The sequence below is a fragment of the Pempheris klunzingeri genome, chromosome 11 (genome assembly GCF_042242105.1).
Source record: "Pempheris klunzingeri isolate RE-2024b chromosome 11, fPemKlu1.hap1, whole genome shotgun sequence".
Classification (NCBI taxonomy): domain Eukaryota; kingdom Metazoa; phylum Chordata; class Actinopteri; order Acropomatiformes; family Pempheridae; genus Pempheris; species Pempheris klunzingeri.
In genome coordinates, this window is record NC_092022.1 from 26,879,820 (window position 1) to 26,905,000 (window position 25,181).

The window sequence follows — 25,181 nt, forward strand, 5'->3', positions numbered from 1 at the left end:
GATCACAGACTCCTGGTCCTCTGATGAAGGATCCCAGACTCCTGGTCCTCTGATGAAGGATCCCAGACTCCTGGTCCTCTGATGAAGGATCACAGACTCCTGGTCCTCTGAAGAAGGATCACAGACTCCTGGTCCTCCGATGAAGGATCCCAGACTCCTGGTCCTCTGATGAAGGATCACAGACTCCTGGTCCTCTGAGGAAGGATCACAGACTCCTGGTCCTCTGAGGAAGGATCACAGACTCCTGGTCCCCTGATGAAGGATCAGACCCTCTACCTGCTGCTGGGACGTTCTGATGCTCCAACAGTTTCACCACAAACTGAGACTTTACTGACTTTAACATCAAAACAAGATAACATCACATTAGCATGGGGACGTAGCAGAGTTAGCTCACTAGCTAGCAGCTCTGACACCAGACTGAATGGTTCTTTACCGTCTTCACCACAAACTGAGACTTTACTGACTCTAACATCTTTAACCTGAGGAACATCCTGTGATGTGTTCAGGGAACCATTCAAACTGGATCCACAGCGTCCACAGGAAGGGGCGGGACTTCACACCTTGATAGACAACATAACATTTTAAAATACATCAGTTAAAGATCAGTCGTCGGATGTTTCAGATGTTCAGTTATTAACATCAACAGATTTTCCCCTTCAAACGTGATGTCGCTGCTCCTGCTAATGAAAAGAAGCTCCTGCGTCCATAGCAACGCAAACCTCTTCTAGAAGTGCGTCCATAGCAACGCAAACTCCTTCTAGAAGTGCGTCCATAGCAACGCAAACTCCTCACTGTTATTGATCGTGATCGGTTTGGGGAAGACTGATGTTGGTGTTTTTGTCCTCGCTCACCTCAGCAGACTGCTGTGATTGGACGAGCTCTGTGTGAGCTCCGTGACGGACCAATCAGAATCCAGTATTCGATGGCGGAGCAGAGCAGCTTTGTTGAGCACTAATGATCCATTTTCAGGCCAAACTAAGTGAAACTAGTTTAGTGTCTTTGTTGTAAAGAGAAGTGGAGCCTGTGTTAGTGTCCAACAGATATCAGAGAAATGGAACGGAGCCCTGTTTGTTTGTTTGTTTGTTTGTTTCCTCTCTCACTTTCTCACGTCGTGTCTCCTATTGATTCAAGTGTCTGAGCTGAAATCAAGACGAGTTATGAAGCATCAGAGAGCCGAGAGTCCAGTCCAGTCCAGTCCAGTCCAGTCCAGTCCAGTCCAGTCCAGTCCAGTCCAGTCCAGTCCAGTCCAGTCCAGTCCGTGTGTGTGTGTGTGTGTGTGTGTGTGTGTGTGTGTGTGTGTGTGTGTGTGTGTGTGTGTGTGTGTGTGTCTGTGTGTCTGTATGTGTGTGTGTCTGTGTGTGTGTGTGTGTGTGTGTCTGTGTGTCTGTATGTGTGTGTGTCTGTGTGTGTGTGTGTGTGTGTGTGTAATCACAGCTGTCAGTCAAATGTAAACAGAGTAGAAATGGCTCCCAGGATGAGAGTGAAGTTTCCATCCAGGCTCAGAGAGACAGACGGAAACAGATCAATACACACTCACAGTGAGTGACAGAGTGTCTGTGTGTGTGTGTGTGTGTGTGTGTGTGTGAGTGTGAGTGTGTGTGTGTGAGTGTGAGTGTGTGTGAGAGTGTGTGAGTGTGTGTGTGAGCTAATCAGGGTTTAATGCTCCTCATCAGACTGGAGGTGAACAATCAGAAGGACCTGACCTGAGACCAGCTGTGTGTCCAGGTGTGTGTGTGTCCAGGTGATGGACCTGATCTGATCTGATCTGATCTGATCTGATCTGATCTGATCTGATCTGATCTGATCTGATCTGATCTGATCTGCGTCGGTCCGTGTCGTTGTGTTTCAGCCGCCCCCCTCTGGTCCAGACTCTGTTGATCAGGTGGTGTCTAGAGGGACCACACCTGAGGCTGCTCCACCTGTCCGTCTCCCTGACACACCTGTCTGTCCTAGCGGTCCTCCCCCAGTCCTCCCTCTGTCTCCCCCTCCCCCCTGAGGACCGACTGTGTGTGTGATCACAGAGATGTTTCCAGGTGTGAAACTGAGCGGCAGGAAGGAGACGAGCTCATTAATAGATGATCAGATGGGGGGGGGGGGGGCCTCTGAATGCTGCTGCTTCTTCTTCTGGTGACGTCATTTCTTGGAGGACCTTCTTCTTCTTCATGTCCCTAAAATGTGTCCAACCTCAGCTAGAAGGTTCCAGAAGTCAGTGAAGCAGAATGAGTGAGAAAAGACTTCAGACATGTTGTTCATCAGAGGAGACTAAAGAAAGACAGAGAACATGTTGATCCAGAACAACAGTGGATCTAAAGAAAGACAGAGAACATGTTGATCCAGAACAACAGTGGATCTAAAGATCTGTGAACCTCCAGAGGAGATCTGACCTGTTTACTGTTGGTGCTGATGATGTCATCAACGTGCGACAGGAGTGTACAACAGCTGGTTTTTATTTTGGATCCATCTAAACATCGACTCTCTCTCCCCTCTCTCTCTCTCCCCCTCTCCCCCCCCTCTCTCTCCCCCCCTCTCTCCACAGTCATGCCCCATTGAAGCTGACTCTTCATCAGACCTGCAGCCAGAGCTTCTCCCCTCCTCTCCTCCTCTCCTCCTCCATCCCTCCATCCTCTCCTCTCCTCTCCTCCTCTCTCTGTCCACCATGCTCCCCTCCTCCTCCTCCTCTTCCTCTCCTCTCCTCCTCTTCCTCCTCCTCTCCCTCCTCCTCCTCTCCTCCCCCCTCCTCTCTGCCCCGGCCGCCCCCCCTCCTCCCTCCGTGGCGGCGGGCAGGGCGGTGTACCGGGCGTTCGACACCTCCCTCACCCACCTGACGGTCCACCGGCGGACAGGTGAGGTCTACGTCGGCGCCGTCAACCGAGTGCTGAAGCTGTCGGCCAATCTGACGGAGCTGAGGAGTCACATGACCGGACCTGTGGAGGACAACGCCAAGTGTTACCCCCCGCCCAGCGTCAGGGCCTGCGCCCACAGGTCTGCACCTGTCTGTCTGTCTGTCTGTCTGTCTGCACACCTGTCTGTCTGCGCCTGTCTGTCTGTCTTCCTGTCTGCACACCTGTCTGTCTGCACACCTGTCTGTCTGTCTGCACACCTGTCTGTCTGTCCGTCTGTCTGTCTGTCTGTCTACACCTGACTGTTACCTGATGTCTGCCTGCCCACCTGTCTAACGGCCACCTGTCTGTCTGTCTGTCTGTGCCGTCAGACTGGACTCCTCGGACAACGTGAACAAGCTCCTCCTGGTGGACTACACGGGGAACCGGCTGGTGGCGTGCGGGTCGATCTGGCAGGGCGTCTGTCAGTTCCTCCGACTGGAGGATCTCTTCAAACTGGGGGAGCCGCACCACCGCAAAGAGCACTACCTGTCCGGAGCCAGAGAGGCTGATGGGATGGCAGGTAAGGGCCGGAGGGGTGTGGCTACCTGGGCCCTGGTAGACAGTACATCCTGTCTGTTTAATAGCGCTCTCTTCAGTGACACCAGACTCCATTCACAAAAATGGTCATTTAACCTCAAAGACTTTGCCAGCTGCTGGTCTTCTGCTGCCTCCATCGGTTAGTTTGTTTGTGTTATTGTCTGACTGTGGTGTCTTAAAGGGTCAGTTTGGATCCAACACAATGATTGTGTAATGCACAGTAACACCAGCACGCTAACTGATGGAGGCAGCAGCAGACCAGCAGCTCCTGTGTTCTGGGAGGTAAAATTGCCGTTTTAGTGAATGTAGTCTGGTGTGTGTGCAGAGAGCGATAAAACGGCTCTTTGTGGCTAAATAAAAAGGAATCTTCCAGGTCTCTCTCTGCAGGGATCCTTTCCATACTGATAGGCCTGAGAGTTCTCCTTTAATGTAACAGACAGATGAACGCACAGTTTTGCTAAAGAGCACTTTTCCTGATCATGCCGTCGCTGCTGTCTGTCCCACCGCGTGTTTACATCCTGAGACGTTCAGCAGCTGATATCATGTCACAGTTTTGGTGAATTTGATGCCAAAACAGCAAAACAAAACAAAGCTCTTGTGTTTCCTCTCGACTTTGTTCTTGACAAGCTGCCAAAGCGTGTCAACCTGCGGGTGTCAATCATGTGTCGGGTGTCAAAATGTTTAACAGGTTTTTGTTGTAAATCAGCTGCTGTAGATTTTAGTTTGAACAATAAAACCTGAATGAAGACTGTGGGGACAAAGCAGCAGCTGATTGACAACGTGGCTCTGCTCTCACACAGCTGTCAGCTGACACGACACGCTGGGATGACTTCCCTGATCAGACGTCGCTGACGGCGTTTAGCACGAAGTAGACTCATGAGTTACAGAGCTGATCTGATGAGTAGAACTGTGAGAACTAGACGAGAACACCGGAGCAGAACGCAGCGCTGGTTCTGCTTCGTGTGACGGATCCTTCAGACGTTTGTCCTGAAGCCGCTCCTCCTCTTCCTCTCCAGGTGTGGTCGTCGGCGAGGACGACTGGACGGCCGACCCCAAGAGGAAGAAGTCGAAGGGCGGCAGCCGGCTGTTCATCGGCGCCGCCATCGATGGGAAGTCGGAGTATTTCCCCACACTGTCCAGCAGGAAGCTGGTGGCAGACGAGGAGAGCGTCAACATGTTCTCGCTGGTCTACCAGGACGAGTTCGTCTCCTCGCAGATCAAAATCCCTTCGGACACGCTGTCGCTCTACCCCGCCTTCGACATCTACTACGTCTACGGCTTCTCCAGCCGCACCTACGTCTACTTCCTGACGCTGCAGCTGGACACGCAGCTGACGCAGATGGACGCTGGCGGCGAGAAGTTCTTCACCTCCAAGATCGTGCGGATGTGCTCCAACGACACCGAGTTCTACTCGTACGTGGAGTTTCCTCTGGGCTGCACCAAAGACGGCGTGGAGTACCGCCTGGTCCAGGCCGCCTACAAGCAGAAGCCGGGGCGGCGGCTGGCCCAGGCGCTCGGCCTGTCCGAGGACGACGACGTCCTCTTCGTCGTCTTCTCACAGGTGAGCCGCCGTCGTCATCCTCTGTCCTGATTGGACGGCTGTCGTCGTCATCTGTCATCTTTTTTTATTTCTTTCATGTCTGAATTGTCCTTCTCTCTCTCTCAGTCGTCTCCTCTGATCCGTCTCGTTTCTTCAGACATGAATATTTATCCTCACTGTTTTAGTTTTTTAGCCTTTTAAAAAGATGGGAAACAGTAAAATAAGATGTGTTTGTGTTTCCAGGGTCAGAAGAATCGCTCGAACCCCCCCAGAGAGACGGTCCTCTGTCTGTTCACCCTCCACGACATCAACCTGGCCATGCGGGAGAGGATTCGCTCCTGTTACCGTGGCGAGGGACGCCTCTCGTTACCGTGGTTACTCAACAAGGAGCTGCCCTGCATCCACACGGTGAGTTTGACATCTGCCTGTCTGTCTGTCTGTCTGTCTGCCTGCCTGCCTGTCTGTCTGTCTGTCTGTCTGTCTGTCTGTCTGTCTGTCTGTCTGTCTGTCTGTCTGTCTGTCTGCCTGTCTGTCTGTCTGTCTGCCTGTTGAGCTCCGTCCTGGTTTCAGGAAGTGGTATCTGACCAGATGCCGTCTCCTGTCCTCTGATTGGTCGGTGTCTGGCGCCTCCTTCACTGTTGTCGTGCTGATGAGTAACTGATCGGTTGGTCACTTTAAATGTTTCTCTCTGTAACGTTATTGATCCTCCGTTGTCCATAAAGTTGGACTAAAATGTTTTTCTCATGAAATGATTGTGACTCTTGATAAATAAAGTTTATATCTTCTCAACTTTATTGATCAAAGTCTTCCAAACAGATCACAGTGAACCTCATGTTCATCAGTGTCTCTGTGAGGCTGCAGATCTCTGTGTCTGTCTGCAGTGGGGTGATTTCAGGTCGGGGGGGGGGGTAGATGATGTTCTTATTCATGGCGGTAATGGCCTGCAGTGGTAACCATGGCAACCGAGGAGCAGGGAACTCCGCCAGGAGACGAGTCCGGGGGGCCGGCCTCGGATTTGGGCGAAAGGGAGCGGGGGGGAGGGAAGAGCGGCGGAGGGGAGTTGGGGGGGTTCTGGTGTTGCCCACGGCAACCAACCAACTAACTAATCAGCTAACCAACCAGTCAGAGCCACATACTGATGAAAGTGGTCGTGTGTGTGTGTGTGTGTGTGTGTGTGTGTGTGTGTGTGTGTGTGAGAGTGTGTGTGTGTGTGTGTGTGTGTGTGTGTGTGTGTGTGTGTGTGTGTGTGTGTGTGTGTGTGTGTGTGTGTGTGTTTTGAGGGCAAAGTGAGAGGAGGCGGGGCCAACGTCCAGGCTCTGACCTCCTTCTTTTATCATAAACAGCAGGGGGGGGGGGTGTGTGTGAGTGTGTTCACGCATGGATGTTAGGATGTGATATGACAATGTTCCTTTTCTTGTGTGTACTGATGTGTGTGTGTGTGTGTGTGTGTGTTTTCAGTCTTGTTTTTCATTAAGCGTCACCAGCAGGCCGCCTGTCTGCACAACATGTAACAGTCTGTCCAGAGTGTGTGTGTGTGTGTGTGTGTGTGGTACCTTTCTGCACAGTTAATGATGATCAGCACACACACACACACACACACACACACCTCTGTACTACACTTGTGAGGACCCTCTCTGAAACAAAGTGCTCCCTCATGCTGGTCCCGTTCACACTGGAGGATAATTGGGTAGATCTTGGATCCGGTTCGCTCCTCCTCACAGTCGGGGGGGGGGGCAGGTCCAGGTCTGAACAGTTTATCGGCCCAATGATCCTGTAGTGTGACATTTTTACAGACCTGTTACTGACTGGATATGAGTTTCCCTGATTCCTAAATATCAAACGTGCCAATGACAGCGAGCCGACCAGGAAGCACCACCAACCGGGTGTTGCATGCTTGTGTAGGACAGAGAGAAAGATCCTTTATGTTGAACAGGCAGCAGCAGACCAGCAGCTCCAATGTCCTGTTGGTAAAATTACTTTTTTGTCAGACCTGGAAGATCCTTTTGGTTTAACCACAAACAGCACACACACCAGACTACATTCACTAAAACAGGGATTTTAGAGAACAGGACACAGGAGTTGCTGCTCTGCTGCTGACTTGATTAATTAATTTGTTCATGTTACTGTGCAACTTAAGGGTTTTAAGAGGTTTGGTCAGATCCAAAACAATGTTTGTGTGACACACAACAACACAGACACACTGACTGATGGAGGCAGCAGCAGAGCAGCAGCTCCTGTGTCCTGTTCTCTAAAATCCCTGTTTTAGTGAATGTAGTCTGGTGTGTGTGCTGTTTGTGGTTAAACCAAAAGGATCTTCCAGGTCTCTCTCTGTAGGGATCCTTTCCATGATGCTGTCACACACTTAGAATAACACTCTGAGCCTGTCAGTGGATCAAACAAGCTCTTTTAGTGGACCTACTGTGATCAGGTGCAGTTGTCCCAAAGGATCACGTTGCAGCCATTAGAGCTCGTTTGGACCGTTCATTTAGACACCAGAATATGAAGAAACTGGACCCAGGTTTAAAAATAACTGAGTTCTCCGTTTAAGGTCTCAGTTTGATCTCTCACATCGATCACTTCTCTGTCTCCTCTGCAGCCATACTGTCTAAAAACCATCCTAACATCTGTCTTTCTGTCTTCATCCTCACTCAGAAGCAAACCTGCAGCAAGCAGAGGTCACCGCCGTCTCATGTTACAGTCAGGAACATATAATATTACGAGGGCAGGACGTTTGGAGAGTAACAAAACAAGGACAGAGTAGAAAAGGAAAGAAACATTATGAGGTATAAATAGTGACGGTAACGTCTGATCTGACTGTTTCAGAGTTTCCACCACGTTCTGTTGCTGTGATGCATCAAGGCCTTAACCCGCTAATGACAGGGTGTTAGCCAACTGCTGTGAGTGTGTGTGTGTGTGTGTGTGTGTGTGTGTGAGAGTGAGTGTGTGTGTGTGTGTGTGTGTGTGTGTGTGTGTGGAGGGGGGGCTGTAATAACGCTGCTCCTCCCTGTTTCTGTACACTCTCAACACAGAAACATGAAACACCGCAGGGCGTCGAATGATCACACTGGCATTTAAATTATCTCAAATCCAAATGTCTAATCAGCAAAATGAAATAATAGATCACACAGTGCTCGACGTTTCCTCCCCGCTAAAATACAGTCCAGTCGATTTTATTCATGTGGCCCCATTTAGAGGAAAATAGACGATAAAGCAGGGGGTGCTTTAGGGCGGGACGACGCTGTGATGAGCCAACACTTGTTTGATTGTTATTCTAAGTGTGTGACAGCATCATGGAAAGGATCCCTACAGAGAGAGACCTGGAAGATCCTTTTGGTTTAACCACAAACAGCACACACACCAGACTACATTCACTAAAACAGGGATTTTAGAGAACAGGACACAGGAGCTGCTGCTCTGCTGCTGCCTCCATCAGCTACATTCTTTGTATCATTGTGTGATTTTGGTATTTTAAAGAGCTAGTTTGGATCCAATAAAATATTTGTGTAACACACAATAACACAAACACACTGACTGATGGAGGCAGCAGCAGAGCAGCAGCTCCTGTGTCCTGTTCTCTAAAATCCCTGTTTTAGTGAATGTAGTCTGGTGTGTGTGCTGTTTGTGGTTAAACCAAAAGGATCTTCCAGGTCTCTCTCTGTAGGGATCCTTTCCATGATGCTGTCACACACTTAGAATAACACTCTGAGCCTGTCAGTGGATCAAACAAGCTCTTTTAGTGGACCTACTGTGATCAGGTGCAGTTGTCCCAAAGGATCACGTTGCAGCCAATGCAGCCCATTTGGTGGCTGCTGGCTGAGGTGATCTACTGGACCAGTTCCAACACTTTTACTACCTACCAGTCACTCACACACCAGGATGTGGACAGAGAGGATCATGGGTAGAAACAGTGGAGTGGCCCTTTAATAGTTCTCAGGTGTGCTCTCTTCAATAACCCCTCCTTCCTGTTTCGTCCTCAGCCGAAGCAGATCGGAGATGATTTCTGCGGCCTGGTGTTGAACCAGCCGCTCGGAGGCCTGAGGGTCATCGAGGGGAACCCGCTGTACGAGGACCGGACCGAGGGCATGGGCGCCGTGGCTGCCTACACCTACGGCGAGCACACGGTGGTGTTCGTGGGAACCCGGAGCGGACAGCTGAAGAAGGTAGGATGGATGGATGATGGATGGGTGGATGATGGATGGATGATGGATGGATGATTGATGATGGATGGATGGATGGATGATGGATGGATGATGGATGGATGATTGATGATGGATGGATGATGGATGGATGATGGATAGATGGCTGTTTGCTTGTGTTATATTTGTGCTGCTGTTTTCCGTCTGTCATGGAAAAGAAGGAATCAGAGACAGCGTCTGTTTCCTCTGAGAGAAAATGGCTGCATGAATGTTTTAAAATTGCTTGTGGGTCTCTGCCTGCTTTCTACTGTTTCTATTTAAGGACAGAAAATTGCCTTATTCATGTTTAAAATCACTGCGGGCTGTCGTGGCTCTCAGAAACAGACCTGCTTCACCTTCACCTCCCGGGTTCCTCGTGACGTTCTGGCTTCCTGTCGGCCATCTTGAAACAAAGCAAGCGTGTCTTTTGTCGCCTCGCAGCGTTTGGCTGGAGGCGGCGTGTGTGAGAGGATTAGACTAAAGGCATCACTGTGATCCTTCGCTGCAGAGCGCTGATGCCACGTCTCTGCCTCCCACAGCTGGAGGTGACGTCTTTAAGCGTTCGATCAACACTGGATCGTACACACACGGAGGCTAACTCCATTTGGGAGATGAATGTAGTGAAGTAAAGGGAACAGCGTTTCCTCTGGTGGAGTAGAAGTAGCACGGAGATACAAGTACCTCAAAAGTCCACTGCTACTGTGATTGCTGAGTTTGTTTGTGTGATTTTGGTGTTTTAATGTGAATTTACCTTCTAAAACACCAAAGTCACACAAAGTCCTGTGTGGTTAAATAGCTGTTTTTGTCAATGGAGTCTGGTGAAAATGATAAAGTTATAATAAAGGGATGTCAGTGTGTTTTTAATGCTTTTTATATGTTTGTCCAGCATGTATTCCACAATGTAAAGCGTCCTTCGGTCTCTTGTTGGATATAAATCCAAGTTATTGTTGTTTTTATTATCATTATTATAATGTTGTCATAGCAACTGGACCAACAACTCCTGTGCTCTGTGAGGTAAAATGATATTAAAATGTTCAGTATTACACACTGATCAACTGAGAATAATAATAATAATAGAGATGAAGGGTTTAAAAGCCTCCGTCCACTCCCATTAACCCATTCAGTACATCCTCAAAGACACCAGACTCCATTGACAATAACAGGAATTTTACCTCACAGAACAAAGGAGCTGCTAGTCAAAGGCCGCCTCGGTAGCTTGGTTAGTTTGTGTTATCGTCTCATTTTGGTGTTTTAAAGGGTCAGTCCAGATACAGAACAATGTCTTTGTAACACACAAAAACACACACTAACTAACTGATGGAGGCAGCAGTGGACCAGCAGCTCCTGTGTCCTGTGAGCTAAAATTGCTGTTTTAGTGAATGTAGTCTGGTGTGTGTGCAGAGAGCGATATAACGGCTGTTACAGGTCTGTCTCTGTGGGGATCCTTCCCATAATGCTTTGCCATGTTCTTGGTTACGTTCCATCACGCCTGTATCTCTGACGCCATCGTAATGATAATAATATTCTTAATAATGATAATAATAATAACACTCTGCAGCAGCAGCAGGTTTCTGGTAAACATTTCATTTCTTCTACATATTTTCTGTTGCTTCTGAAACTCTGCGGTCACACATCCACATGCGCTCAGCTCCTCTCCGCCGCCGCCGGCTCCGTCCTTATTATTGTTATCTGGAGCTGAAAATAAGCTTGAATGTGTTTTGATTTCATAACACGGCAAACACAATCTGCTCATTTCCAGGGTTTCTGGTTGTTGTTGTTCGCGGGCCGGCCGGATAAACAGCAGAGAGGTGTAGAAACAGGCTGGCGGTCTGATGCACTATCAGTGGCAGTTCATGCAGCAGGACTAGACCCACATCTCTGCGGGGATGTTCTCCGCCTCGCCTGAAGCTGTAAACTCGTCCCGTCGGTGTCGTGCAGCTTCGCTTCATCTCTCAGGAAGCTGCAGAGGCTGCTGTCAGAAAGATGTGGCACTTAGCAGCACAAAATGTCTGTTTTCTGTCTCTGCTGGAGCCCTGCAAGACTCACCGTCCCCCCGCAAGACCGAGTCCATCATCTCAGGAGGATTTAAGACAGACGGGGGGTGGGGGGGGTGAACCCTGGCAAAGACTGACACTCTTTATGATGTGACTCACATTTAAAGTGAAATGTGACATATGCTCCTTAAAACATGTGACTTTTACAGGAGCATTCAGGAGTAAGATAATCATAACAATGTTCAGATCATCACCACGCTCCTTTTTAGGGGGAAGTCATCTGTTGTCCCACAGCAGCATCACACTTAAACCAACCAGTTTAAACTAAAATCACACAGATGCAGTGCAGTCGGTGTCTCCAGGATTAAATCCCACATCACTGATCTCTGATCTGTTCCCACCAGGTCCTGAAAAAGATCCTGATAGAAGACTTTTATGGCTCCAAGCTACATGCTAATGCTACATGCTAACGCTACATGCTCATGTGTTAAACTAGTCCCCTGTGTTTCTGACCCTGTGTTAGCTTAGCTTATTTTAGGGGCAGACTTAGACTTAGACTTAGACTTAGACAAACCAGTTTTACTGTAATGAAGCTAATATTAGCAGCTGTAGCCTGATGCTAGCAGGACAGGACAGCAGCAGTTAGCCTGTTAGCGCTCCTCCTCTGTAGCTAATAACGGTCTAAAGTTCAGATCCTGATGGAGAACAGGTTCTAGTGGATCTGGGTTCTCTGTCGGCTGCTAACACTTCCTGGTTGGAGCTCAGGCTGCACTGAGCGAGCTAACGTAAGCTAATTTACAGGCTATAAGCTAACGTTAGCTAGGTGAGCTGAGCAGCTGGATGCTGCAGGATGAAGGTGGATCACATCCATCTCTTCATGTCTCTGCATGGCCCTCCAGCCGTCAGAGTTCAGTAGTAACAGATTACATGTAATCAGATTACAAAAAATAAGAAAACATAATCAAACCAGATTACATTCATAAAAAGTACAGTTTTTAGTGACACTGCTGAGGATGACTTGATAACATTTTGGTTTAAAATAAATAGTTTGAAGTTTACAAACCCTATAATTTTTAGTTTTATCTTCCGGGGGGGGGGCACTTGATCTCTGCATATTAACCACCAAGCTACTGGACTTCTTACTGAGCGGAGTCATCAGCCAGATGCAGTGAACAGTCTTCAGTTCACTTCCTTAAAGTCGACATGTTTAGTTTCATTTGGATGAGAAGGACCTGATGAAGGTCAGCGGGCGATTAACCTTAATCCTCTAATAGTTTTCTGCAGGAGCAAACTTTTACATACATCATCCTCTACATTTTGGACACATAAATCTACATCATTAAAATTAAAAGATGCGTTTAAAAAGCTCTTCAGCTCCCACATTTGACCTCACAATCATCTCCATTTTCCGCCCGTGTGAAGGATGAATTTTAATTGCCTGGAAAGTAAGAAATGGAGGTCTGGTGATGTGAATGAATCCTCTCGGCGTTCACCCCGCTCACCTCCCCTCCCACGCAGCTGCCGCTTTAATATTCATTGACATGGGGAGATATTCCTCTGAAAGCTGACCTCCGAGAGCGACGGATGGAGGGAGGAACAGAGGAGTAGCCGGAGGTGTCGTCTGTGTAGTGAACAGATCGGTGGAAATCTCTGGGTTTGGTTGTGGATGTTGGCCGAGAACACTTGTTCTATGTTTAGTGAAGCTGCCTCCTCCTCCTCCTCCTCCTCTTCCTCTTCCTCCTCCTCCTCCTCCTCTGCTCTCTGAGCTGCTGCAGTCCAACAAACCTCTTCAGCTGCCAACCAGACGCTTAGAAATAGACGAGGATTACAAACAGGCCGCCCGGGGGCTCTCTGCAGACCCCCTCCTCAGACTGAGCTGTTTTCAGGTGTTAAATTACTAATGATGGTTTTCAGATTCACCTGTCAGACACTAGATTCAGGTTTCTTTTATGGTGGAGAAAAATTAAAGTGCACACACACACACACACACACACACACACACACACACACACACTCTTTATATTGTTATTAATCAGACAAAAAAACCAAACACACTTCCCTTTCCTTTAATATAGATTTATCACGAAAAGAACAGCAACAGGATCCGATGATGAGACAAACAGTTTGGATCCAAACTCTTTAAAACACCAAATTCACTCCATGAGATGAAATGTCTGTTTTAGTCAATGGAGTCTGGAGTGTGTGAGGTACTAGAATATAACACTATGAATAACAGAGGCACATCAAAGGAATGTGAATATTTGTTTTTCAATTTTGGTTTTTGTCATTGTCATGGCAACCAGAGCAGCAGCTCCTGTGTCCTGTTCTCTAAAATCCCTGTTTTAGTGAATGTAGTCTGGTGTGTGTGCAGAGAGCGATATAACAGCTGTTTGTGGCTCTCTTCAAACACACCAGACTCCATGGAAAAAAACAGAAATTTTATCTTACAGAACTCAGGAGCTGCTGGTTTAGTTGCTGTGATTTCAGTTTTCTTTAACACATTAGTTTGGATCCAAACTGACTCTTCAAAACACCAAAGTCACACAATAACACCAACAAACTACCTGATGGAGGCAGCAGCAGAGCAGCAGCTCCTGTGTCCTGTTCTCTAAAATCCCTGTTTTAGTGAATGTAGTCTGGTGTGTGTGCTGTTTGTGGTTAAACCAAAAGGATCTTCCAGGTCTCTCTCTGTAGGGATCCTTTCCATGATGCTGTCACACACTTAGAATAACACTCTGAGCCTGTCAGTGGATCAAACAAGCTCTTTTAGTGGACCTACTGTGATCAGGTGCAGAATAATAGCAACTCAAAAGATCATTTCTGAATAATAAACGAAGGCACCAGCTCAACCTTCATGGAGTTGATTTCTCTGCCCGTCCTCTCTTTGACCAGTTTCAGGTCAGTAAGCGTTCATTTCTTCGCCCCTACAAAAGCATTCCAGCGGTTTCTAACTAGGCCGCCGTGATTGGCCCTCGCTGTTCTGAGAGCTCCGGCTCTAATGAATTAAATTAAGGAGCGGGGGGGTTAAACTGGTAATTTGGCGAGAGGCTGAAACACAGAGACACACTGTCCGTCTTCAGGAGAGAGACCGAGCGCTCAGAGTCAGTGGAGGGACGGCGGGTTAAAGACAGAACATTAACAGGTTTGTTTTTGTCGTGAAGACGTGTTAGCGTGCCCCTGAGCAAAGCGTGGTGCCTTCAGTGCCCGCAGGAAATGTCAGAGCTGCAACACTTTGTTTGTCTTTTATCGTAACTCCCGACTCAGACTCTAATAATGAGTCCTGGACTCTGTCCTCAACTGAAAACCCCACAAGTCCACCTCAGTCGCTCTGCCGAAGGGCTGGAGGAGGTCACATGATCAGCACATCCCCTTATGACATCACAAGAGCAGCTAAATCTAAACGGAGCGTTTTAACACGCATGTACTGAAAGATGGAGCAAAAGAATCGGAGAGAGGACGGTCTTTACACATCTGTAGGCCCAGTACAGTGACTGATGGAGGCAGCAGCAGAGCAGCAGCTCTAAAATCCCTGTTTTAGTGAATGTAGTCTGGTGTGTGTGCTGTTTGTGGTTAAACCAAAAGGATCTTTACAGTATGAACAGTTTAGCCCTCATTGTGAATCTTATGGAAGTATAATGTAAATACAGCCTCCCCAGGGGTAATTCTAAGTGGTGTAGACACGTGGAGAAGGAGTGAAACACCTGGAAGATGTTTTTTTTTGTGTTCTTTTGTTTTCAGCAACATTTTTCAGGTGAACCAAACCTCTTGGAGTTTGAAGACCTTTTCCATCTCTTTGGACCAACATGACGCAGGGAGGGGAGGAGGTTTTCTGCCACGGTGGCAAAAGTTCCCACATTTTTTCCTCAAGTCGACGCACAGACTTACTGATCCCACCTGATTGTGTGAGATAATGTTCCCGTTGAATTAAGGCCTTGCTGCTCTGTCGGCCATGTTGGCTGCCTGTTCCTCTCCGGTCTCTCTGTCTGCCCGCTTTGTCTTGTAACGTCTGTCGGGCTTGACGTGTCTCCGCCGGGGGGTCGTCTTGTTATCGTCCCATCCAATCACCATAGTGCACCATGATGCAAAATAAAAAAAGACAATCAATAGTTCCCCTCAAATGCATCAACGCTAAAGTAACGAGCCTGTTTGGAGCATTTAGTCTCAGATTTAAACCTCCAGGACGTGTTCTCTTTAAACTCTGCTGATCTAAATAACGTGTTCTCAGTGCGGTTTACTGCCGGCGTGTTCACGGCGCTGGAGACCGCCAGCTTTCTGCAGTAATCTGATTTCTGTGGCAGCATGCTTCTGAGAAACCAGGTTCCACAATCACAGGAGGGAATTAGAGAAATCTGATTTGCCTCCAGGAGTCTCTCCTCGTTGCTGCAGAACCTCATAGAGAATCTGTGTGTTTTTGAGTTTCCTCCAGTCTCTCTGTGATCCAGTGATGTCTGAGCATCCAGAGGTTCGTCCACTGCAGACAGGAGCTGCCGTCTGCTGGTTCGGCTCGCTGTCATGGAGACAAATGTGGACTAAAAATACGCTGCAGCCCACAGTGTGACTCAGTGACTCCATGGAAACCTCATTCTTCCTGTTTATGTCCTCTAAAGCATTATGGGAAGTGCAGTTGTAACCACTGCCTCAGCTTATTGCAGAATAATTACTGAAACCACTGTGGAGAATTCAGTTTGTCACCTGTTGTCCAGTTATTCATGAACTGGAGCTTAGATATTGTGATAAGATGAGATAAGATATTCCTTTATTCGTCACGCTGCACTGAAGATGGACAGGTGTGAGGTCTGAAGGTGTGGATGGAACAAAAATGTATAAAGAAAAAGATTCAAAGAAAAGTTCAAAAGAAATAGAACTTTCTGAATACCTGACTTAATGAAAAGGCTATCGCTAACCTTCTTGATATCTAACGTTAGCTAGCGTAGCCTGCTAGCGTAGCCTGCTAGCGTAGCATGCTAGCGTAGCATGCTAGCTAGCCTGCAAATGTAACAGTTCCCAATACAAACATGCTAGCCCAACAACTGCTAACGAACATTAGCCATCTTTGTAGTTTTGTTCATTGTAATGTTAGAACAGGAACCTTGTTGGGGGGGTTGGGTTTGAGGAAAGCCTGAAGGGGGGGGGGGGGGGGGCAGTGTGCCTCGTGATGCATTAAAATACACCGATCAGATCAGGACTCTGCAGATTCAATGACTCAGAAAACAAGAATCTTAAACTGTTCCTTTAACTCAGGTCTGAGGGGGTTTGGTGGCAGCATCAGCGGCCCGGCTGTGGTCCTGGTGAGCACAGACACACAGACACAGACACACACAGACACACACAGACACACACAGACACACACAGACACACACAGACACACACAGACACACAGACACACAGACACAGACACACAGACACAGACACACAGACACACAGACACACACAGACACACACAGACACACACAGACACACAGACACACAGACACACACAGACACACACAGACACAGACACACACAGACACACACAGACACACACAGACACACAGACACACACAGACACACACACACACAGACACAGACACACACACACAGACACACACACAGACACACACACAGACAGACACAGACACAGACACACACAGACACACACAGACACACACAGACACACAGACACACACAGACACAGACACACACAGACACACACAGACACACACAGACACACAGACACACACAGACACACACACACACAGACACAGACACACAGACACACAGACACACACAGACACACACAGACACACACAGACACACACAGACACACAGACACACACAGACACACACAGACACAGACACACACAGACACACACAGACACACACAGACACACAGACACACACAGACACACACACACACAGACACAGACACACACAGACACAGACACACAGACACACACAGACACCCACACAGACACACACACAGACACACACAGACACACACAGACACCCAGACACACACAGACACACACAGACACACACAGACACCCACACAGACACACACACACACACACACAGACACACACAGACACACACAGACACACACAGACACACACAGACACAGACACACAGACACACACAGACACACACAGACACACACACAGACACACACAGACACACACAGACACACACAGACACCCACACAGACACACACAGACACACACACAGACACACACACACAGACACACACACAGACACACACACAGACACACACAGACACCCACACAGACACACACAGACACACACACACAGACACACACACAGACACACACACAGACACACACACAGACCCTCCACAGAGAGGTTTAGTCCTGATTGATTTCACATGGAGCCGCTCGCTGTGTTTGACTGAAGAAAAAAACAAGTCGTAACTCAGACTCTCTGTTGACTTTATCTGTCTGTCAGACTGTTTTTCATCCTCCTCCTCCTCCTCCTCCTCCTGCTCCTCCTGCTCCTCCTCCTCCTCCTGTCCTCCTCCTCCTGCTCCTCCTGTCCTCCTCCTGTCCTCCTCCTCCTCCTGTCCTCCTCCTCCTCCTCCTCCTCCTGTCCTCCTCCTCCTCCTCCTCCTCCTGTCCTCCTCCTCCTCCTCCTCCTGTCCTCCTCCTCCTCCTCCTCCTCCTGTCCTCCTCCTCCTCCTCCTCCTCCTGTCCTCCTCCTCCTGTCCTCCTCCTCCTCCTCCTCCTGTCCTCCTCCTCCTCCTCCTCCTGTCCTCCTCCTCCTGTCCTCCTCCTCCTCCTCCTCCTGTCCTCCTCCTGTCCTCCTCCTCCTCCTCCTCCTCCTGTCCTCCTTTTAGCCGAACAGACAAAGCAGCTTTGGAATAAACTCCAGTTGAATCTGAACTAAACCAAACCTGACAGAAGGAAGCTAACGATGCTAACCAGCTAACCAGCTAACCAGCTAACCAAGTCAGCTTCACTGACATTTTATTTAGCATGACACTGTGAAAGGAGATCTGTAACAGTGAAAGAAGTGATGTTAAAAAACCTGGAACATCATTATTCCCTCTGTTTGTGGGTGACTGGGGTGATTAAACGTCCCTCACGTTGTCGTTCGGACTCTTAAAAGGAGAAAACAGCGTCTCCTTTTCCAGATGCACTTTTGGTTTTCCTGGCTCTTAAATCAGAGTGAAACTCCAGCAGTGTTTATTTACCTTCAGAGGTCGGCGAGCCGTCACAACACCATGGAGCTAGAAAAACAGACGGCCGTAACATGTGAGTGCAGTAAAGATGTTCTGTGAAGGAGCATCATCACCACGGCACCACACAGAACCAGCTCCAGCCGAGCCAGGCCCAAACAGGAACCCCAACGCTCTGGTAGAAAGCCACACGGGGACGTTTGGAGGAAACCTCGGCTCAGTCCAGCCTTCTAAAGTTAATAATACTTCACTGACAAGCAGCCAAGTGTACAAGTACTCTGCTCCAAGTAAAAGTACCTGCATTCAAAATCCTACTGCAGTAAAAGTACAGAAGTACCGTCTGTGTTAGTGTCAGCAGGTAAAGCAGGTCTAGTACTAGCCCACAGATATTCACTGGTAGTACTAGTAGTAGTACTAGTACTAGTTCTAGTAGTAGTATTAGTTCTAGTAGTATTAGTTCTAGTAGTATTAGTTCTCGTACTAGTAGTATTAGTTCTAGTAGTATTAGTTCTAGTAGTATTAGTTCTAGTACTAGTAGTACTAGTTCTAGTAGTAGTTGTGGCAGTAGTGATTGGCTCAGAGAGGATGATGTCATCAGTATGTAAAAAGAGCACAAGGCGACAGGAAGCTGGAGAGGACGTCCCAGGAGGGTGTGTGTGTGTGTGTGTGTGTGTGTGAGAGAGAGTGTGTGTGTGTGTGAGAGAGAGTGTGTGTGTCAGTGTGTGTGTGTGTGTGTGTGTGAGAGAGAGTGTGTGTGTCAGTGTGTGTGTGTGTGTGTGTGTGTGAGTGAGTGTGTGTGAGAGTGTGTGTCAGCAGCTCTCTGTTCTCCTTCCAAAACAAACAGGCCTGAGGGGAGAGAGGAGACACGCTGCACTGACCACACGTCTCCACACACACACACACACACACACACACACACACACTCACACACACACACACACACACACACACAGGCTCTGGTCTGTCTGTAGGTGTGGATGTGTGACTGATTCTGGTCCAGCAGGTCCTGACAGGACGGCCTGATTACTATTAAAGGGAAACTCCACCAACTTCGCACATGAAGAGAGAGACCTGGAAGATCCTTTTGGTTTAACCACAAACAGCACACACACCAGACTACATTCACTAAAACAGGGATTTTAGAGAACAGGACACAGGAGCTGCTGCTCTGCTGCTGCCTCCATCAGTCAGTGTGTTGGTGTTACTGTGTGTCACAGAAACATTGTTTTGGATCTGACCAAACCTCTGAAAACCCTTAAGTTGCACAGTAACACGAACAAATTAATTAATCAAGGCAGCAGCAGAGCAGCAGCTCCTGTGTGCTGTTCTCTAAAATCCCTGTTTTAGTGAATGTAGTCTGGTGTGTGTGCTGTTTGTGTTTAAACCAAAAGGATCTTCCAGGTCTCTCTCTGTAGGGATCCTTTCCATGATGCTGTCACACACTTAGAATAACACTCTGAGCCTGTCAGTGGATCAAACAAGCTCTCTTAGTTTGGTGTCTGCTGGCTGAGGTGATCTACTGGACCAGTTCCAACACTTTTACTACCTACCAGTCACTCAGACACCAGGATGAGGACAAAAAGGCTTCAGGTTTAAAAACACCCTAATGGTGATTCAGACTGATTATCAGGCTAAAATACTCGTCGTTCAGCCGCAGCACTACTTTGATTTTTGCTGTTACTATAGTAACGGCTGCCGATGCGCTGCTGGCTCTCCTCGTGCTGCCTCTGCTCCTCCAGCTGGCATGCGGCCGACGTCTCTTTGTGTCAAACAGTAAAAATGATAAAATCTTCTTCTCTCTGCAGACTTCCACAAACCGACGGGCTGAGAGAGCTCGTTCTTTTCTTTTCCTGCGCTTTTAGAAAAGAACACTTCCTCCTCCTCCTCCTCCTCTTCCTCCTTTTCCATTAGCACAAAGTGAATTAGTGGAGATGAGTCAGCCAATCAGCTGTGGCATTCAGAGGGAACGGAGCCATTATTGGCTAATGAGACGACGGGGAATTGAGGCTTTTATTCTCCTAACAGTAATGTCTGTTTGTAACCGAGCCGCCTGCACCTGCTTCTCTCCTCTTCCAAACATCATTTTCTGCCTTTTCTTTCCTTTTTTTTTACCCCTTTTTTCCGGCAGCGACCGGGGAAATGGATCCTCGCCGTCAGAGAGGGAAATTAATCTGTTGATTAAGATTCATATAGACGATTATTATTAGGAGACGCCTGCACCTGTTTCTCTCTTCTACTGCAGAGTGGAGATCTGGAGTCAAACCAAAGCTCGGAGCTGCTTTTCACAATGAAGACGTGATTATTGATTAACTCTGGTTTTCATATCATACGGAGACGGCTGCACCTGTGTCTCCCACCTGTGGAGAGAACATTAAACCCTTCTGTCTTTGTTCCTTCACCTGCAAAAGCACCATTTAAGGATTATTTCAGCTGAACCACACTGCTGCAGAACATCTGAAACCTCCAGAACATAAACGGCATTAACTCCCCGCCCCTCCATACGTCGAGTTTTCAGCCGGCTGGAGGAAGTTATCTTATTATTATCTATAACATTTGTTCTATCAAACCAAAAAAGGGGAAAAACTATTTAAGCTGGTTTCCACTAAAACATAATAAATAAGAGAACATATTTTAGTTGCATCTGAGACTGAATAATTGATTGACTTAATAAAGTCAGACGTATTGACCCACAGAAACTGTTAAACTTGTGGTTGAACCACTAAAAGAGCTTGTTTGATCCACTGACAGGCTCAGAGTGTTATTCTAAGTGTGTGACAGCATCATGGAAAGGATCCCTACAGAGAGAGACGGTCCGGTCGGCCTGCTGGTTAGCGACCAGGTGAACGGGCTGCTGATGTGTTGCTGGACTCCCCCGCTGTGCCGCCCACCTGCCGTCCCTCCCTCCGAGTTCGTCTCAGAATAGAAGCGAAGCCGGAGACCCTGAGTGATCGGATGAGTCAGCGTCTGGACATTACATTTCCTCTTTCTCCTTTGATTTAAAAGAATAAACCTGCGGTGTGCTCGCAGGTTGAGTTACTCTGTTTTTACATAAAGAACGCACCAAAGGAGAGTTGGTGCAACAGAAACAAGAAACCAGAATCAACAGAGACGCTGGTGTTCCCTCCGGCGCCGTCCGGCCTCGCTGAGTTTTTGTTTTTCTCCGTGGATCTTTATTAGAAATTGAACTGAACTCTGGGTAATTATCGCTGTGGGCTCCCGGCCAATCAAATCGCTCTCTCGGCAGGGCGAGGCCATTGATTGGTTAAATATTGTGAGAAGGAATCAAAGAGTGAATTCACCAATGTGAACTGTTTATACTGCAGTACTACTGTAGTACACATGCAAATACACTCTTGTCCTTGTACTTCTGTACTTGTGGGGACCCTCGCTGACGTGGTACCTTCCCCAACCGCTTACCCTAACTGTCACAACTAAGTGCCGAACCCTAACCTTAACCCTTAGCCTAATTCTAGCTTTAACCTCTAAACCAAGTCGTAATCTTCAGTCCTCAGAAGACCGGCCTCTCTTTGTCAGTTAAATACTTGTGGTGCCCACTATGTACTAAACACCAGAACAATACACACACGCACACACATCAATTAACCAATGAGCAGCGATCTCTCGTGGTTAGTTATCAGCTGAGGTTGATTGGTATGTGATTGGAGGAGGAAGCTTCACACCTGGGCTCATGTTGCACACACACACACACACACACACACACGTATATTTACTGTATGTTAACAAGCCTACAAAAACACACACACACACACACACACACACACACTTAGAGACATGAGCTCACACACTTTTGCTCTCTGTTCCTCTGAGTTAAGGACCAGCTGGTGTTTTTGTTTTGATTGGCTGTAAATTAGATTAGAGACGATTGGCGGTTGCCGCGGCAACAGCGAAGTCTCTCCCACCAGCGCCCCCCCCTCACTGATTTGGAGATTTGGGTAGAGGCGGATCAGCCAATCAGGTACCTGACTGAGGGGAGCGTCAGAGAAGTGTTCATTTACCAAAAAATACATAAAACGATAAATAAAATGATGACATCACACTGACATCACAGCGACATCACAGGTTTTCCTCCTTCCTTCACAGTCGTGGTGATCTCTGTGAACCTGTGTGCTACTGAGCACGTGCGGTAGCGGCCGCCGGCCTCTTTCCTCGTGCAAATAAACAACTGCAAGCAAAATAAACACACACATACTGTAGTTTAGGGAAGAAGTGGACATTTATACTGTGGGTTTATTTACTCCCCGTGTGTGGTGGCTAGTTTTAAGCAGCTGTGCAGTCAGCGTGACTCCAGAAGACTTTCAGATCCTCTTCTAAGACAGAAGGAGTAATAAAAAATGACCGTGTCTACGTACGTCGGTGTACTCTTGGCTCTGATGTGTTTATCCTGGTCTGGGTCAGACCACCTGAGAGGTCTGGATGATACAATCAGACCTTCCACTCACAGGAAGCCAGTGCAGAGATCTGAGCCTTGGACAGCTGTCTGATCGTCTACTTTTCCAGACTTGTGAAGGCAGTGTTACAGTAGTGGAGCCAGTTAAAGATAAAAACTAGTGAAGAGAAGTCGGCCGAACTCGCCGTTAGCAGCTTCTGTGTGTAGTGTAGCCATGGATGTACACACACTTATTACTGCATCTCTTTGATACTGGAGAAAACTGAAAAACATGATGATTCTCAGGCAGGTTCTGCAGATATAATGAGCATCTTTTTTCTGTGATTTCTAAGGGAGTTTTTGGAGCGATAATGATGTCCCCAGGAAGTGTAAGTCATACTGAATCTAAAAATACAGTAGCAGAATTAGCTGTGAGTTGTTCCTGTTTGCAGTGCACCCATGGACTCACAGACATCTGTATCCTGATTACTTAAAAAACTAAAAAACCTGATGATTCTGAGGCAGGTTCTGCAGGTATAATGAGCGTCTCTTTGCTGTGGAGTTTGTTCACAGTGGACATCAGATGTAATTATGTCCTCAGGAAGTGTAAGTTGGTCTGAATCCAACACTGTGTGTATCATGTCTGTGTGTTCAGACATGACAGAGTTATGACTCAGAGAAGAAGTAGTGTGATGTGTGATACCTGCACGCACCTGCCCCCCCCCCTCCCACACACACACACACACACACACACACACACACACACACACACCTACACACCTCACACACTGTTTATCTCTGATCATCAGTAGTTCTGCTTCGTTGGTTTGTTCTGGGTTCTGGGTGACAGACAGGAGATCACAGTCTGACAGGACGTAACAATTGTTTGGAAACCCCCCCCCACACACACACACACACACACACACACACACACACACACACACACACATACACACTCCACACCCCTCCCATAACAACCCCCTCCCTCCCTGTAATAGGCTCTAAATGGATCAGGGAGAACAGGCCGAGTCTGAAGCCTGCATGTAGATTTATGTGTCCTCCTGGACAAGCTGCTGCTGTTAGGGGCCAACCAGCCGCCCATAAATACCCTGTGTGTGTGTGTGTGTGTGTGTGTGTGTGTGTGTGTGTGTGTGTGTGTGTGTGTGTGTGTGTGTGTGTGTGTGTGTGTGTGTGTGTGTGTGTGTGTGTGTGTGTGAGAGCCACAGTGCCGGGGGCTCCGAGTTAAAATGGGTTGATGGTTCTGTCTGGCATTGTTCTGCACGGGTGACTGAGAGGCTGGTGTGTGTGTGTGTGTGAGTGTGTGTGTGTGTGTGTGTGTGTGAGTGTGTGTGTGTGTGTGTGTGTGTGGTTATTGATTCGCCTCAGGATGTGTTTTCGTGCTTACATGCATTTGTTTGCTTGTTTATGTATTCTGTATTCCTGTGTGTGTGTGTGTGTGTGTTAACTTTATCCAGAATATGATTTTGTTTCCATAAAGGTGTAATTGAACCGGAGAGGCGACTGAGAGGCGGAAGAGAGTGTGTGTGTGTGTGTGTGTGTGTGTGTGTGTGTGTGTGTGTGTGTGTGTGTGTGTGTGTGTGCGTGCGTGCGTGCGTGTGTGTGTGTTGAAATGGAGGAGGGCGGCGTTCGGCAGAAATCAATGAGGTGTTAAAACGCCAACTTACAGTAATAACTGAGTGTGTGTGTGAGAGTGACTGGTTCCAGATGTTTCAGTTAAAAACAGATGTGGGATCAGCTCCTGTGATGAAGTTAGAACCTGCTGATGCTCTGCAGACTTATACAGTTAGTTATATAACTAGACATGAACAGTTTTTCCGTTCTTGTAGTTTTGTTTCCTCACACAAAGATCCTCTGACCAAACACTTTTATATGAAGATGAGTCAGTGCTAATGCTAACCCCCATATATAGTTAGCATCTGTAAGTGGCTGCTCATCTTTTGTTATACTGACGGACATAGATAGAGATAATTGTATTACTGCTATTTAACTCTTTCTAATGTAGCATAATTAGCCAATTAACTCTTTCTAAGGCTATAACATATCAAGACAGAGTTAAAGCTTTGTTAGCCTGTTAGCTGTAGCTCCTTCTGATGCTAGCCAGAGTAAAGACATAGTCTTTCTAATGTTAGTTTGTATGATGTCAGGCTTGTGTAACGACTTGTTAATGGCTCACTCTAATAATTATAATACATGTTAAGACAGCTACAGCTCTGTTAGCGTGTTTGCTGCAACGTTTGTTATTGCTGAACAATGTAAGAAATAGTTTTAGCTAACTGGCTAAGATAGAGTTGTTATTCTGTTGGCTCGTTAGCTGCTATTCTTTGCAATGTTATTAAAAGAGATTTTTAATGCTAATGCTGTAGCTAAAGAGAGCTAACCTGTTTAGCCGTGTCTCTTAATAAAGTGTTCTTATGCCAATAAGTGTACAGAAAATTAACACAACTGTAGCATTTGTTCATGTTAGCAGGTTAGCA

The 25,181-nt window shown here is 47.5% G+C and overlaps 1 protein-coding gene across 1 annotated transcript in view; it reads left to right on the forward strand.

Moving 5' to 3' along the window:
• Positions 1-1,157: 1,157 nt before the first annotated feature.
• The window catches only part of LOC139209355 (plexin A3-like), a 37,580-nt gene continuing 13,556 nt past the window's right edge, over positions 1,158-25,181 (forward strand). Inside the window, exons 1-6 of the mRNA XM_070839016.1 lie at positions 1,158-1,249; positions 2,785-2,982; positions 3,212-3,402; positions 4,436-4,980; positions 5,203-5,367; positions 8,937-9,119. Coding sequence (XP_070695117.1) covers positions 1,158-1,249; positions 2,785-2,982; positions 3,212-3,402; positions 4,436-4,980; positions 5,203-5,367; positions 8,937-9,119 — 1,374 coding nt within the window. The remainder of the gene's footprint in view (positions 1,250-2,784; positions 2,983-3,211; positions 3,403-4,435; positions 4,981-5,202; positions 5,368-8,936; positions 9,120-25,181) is intronic.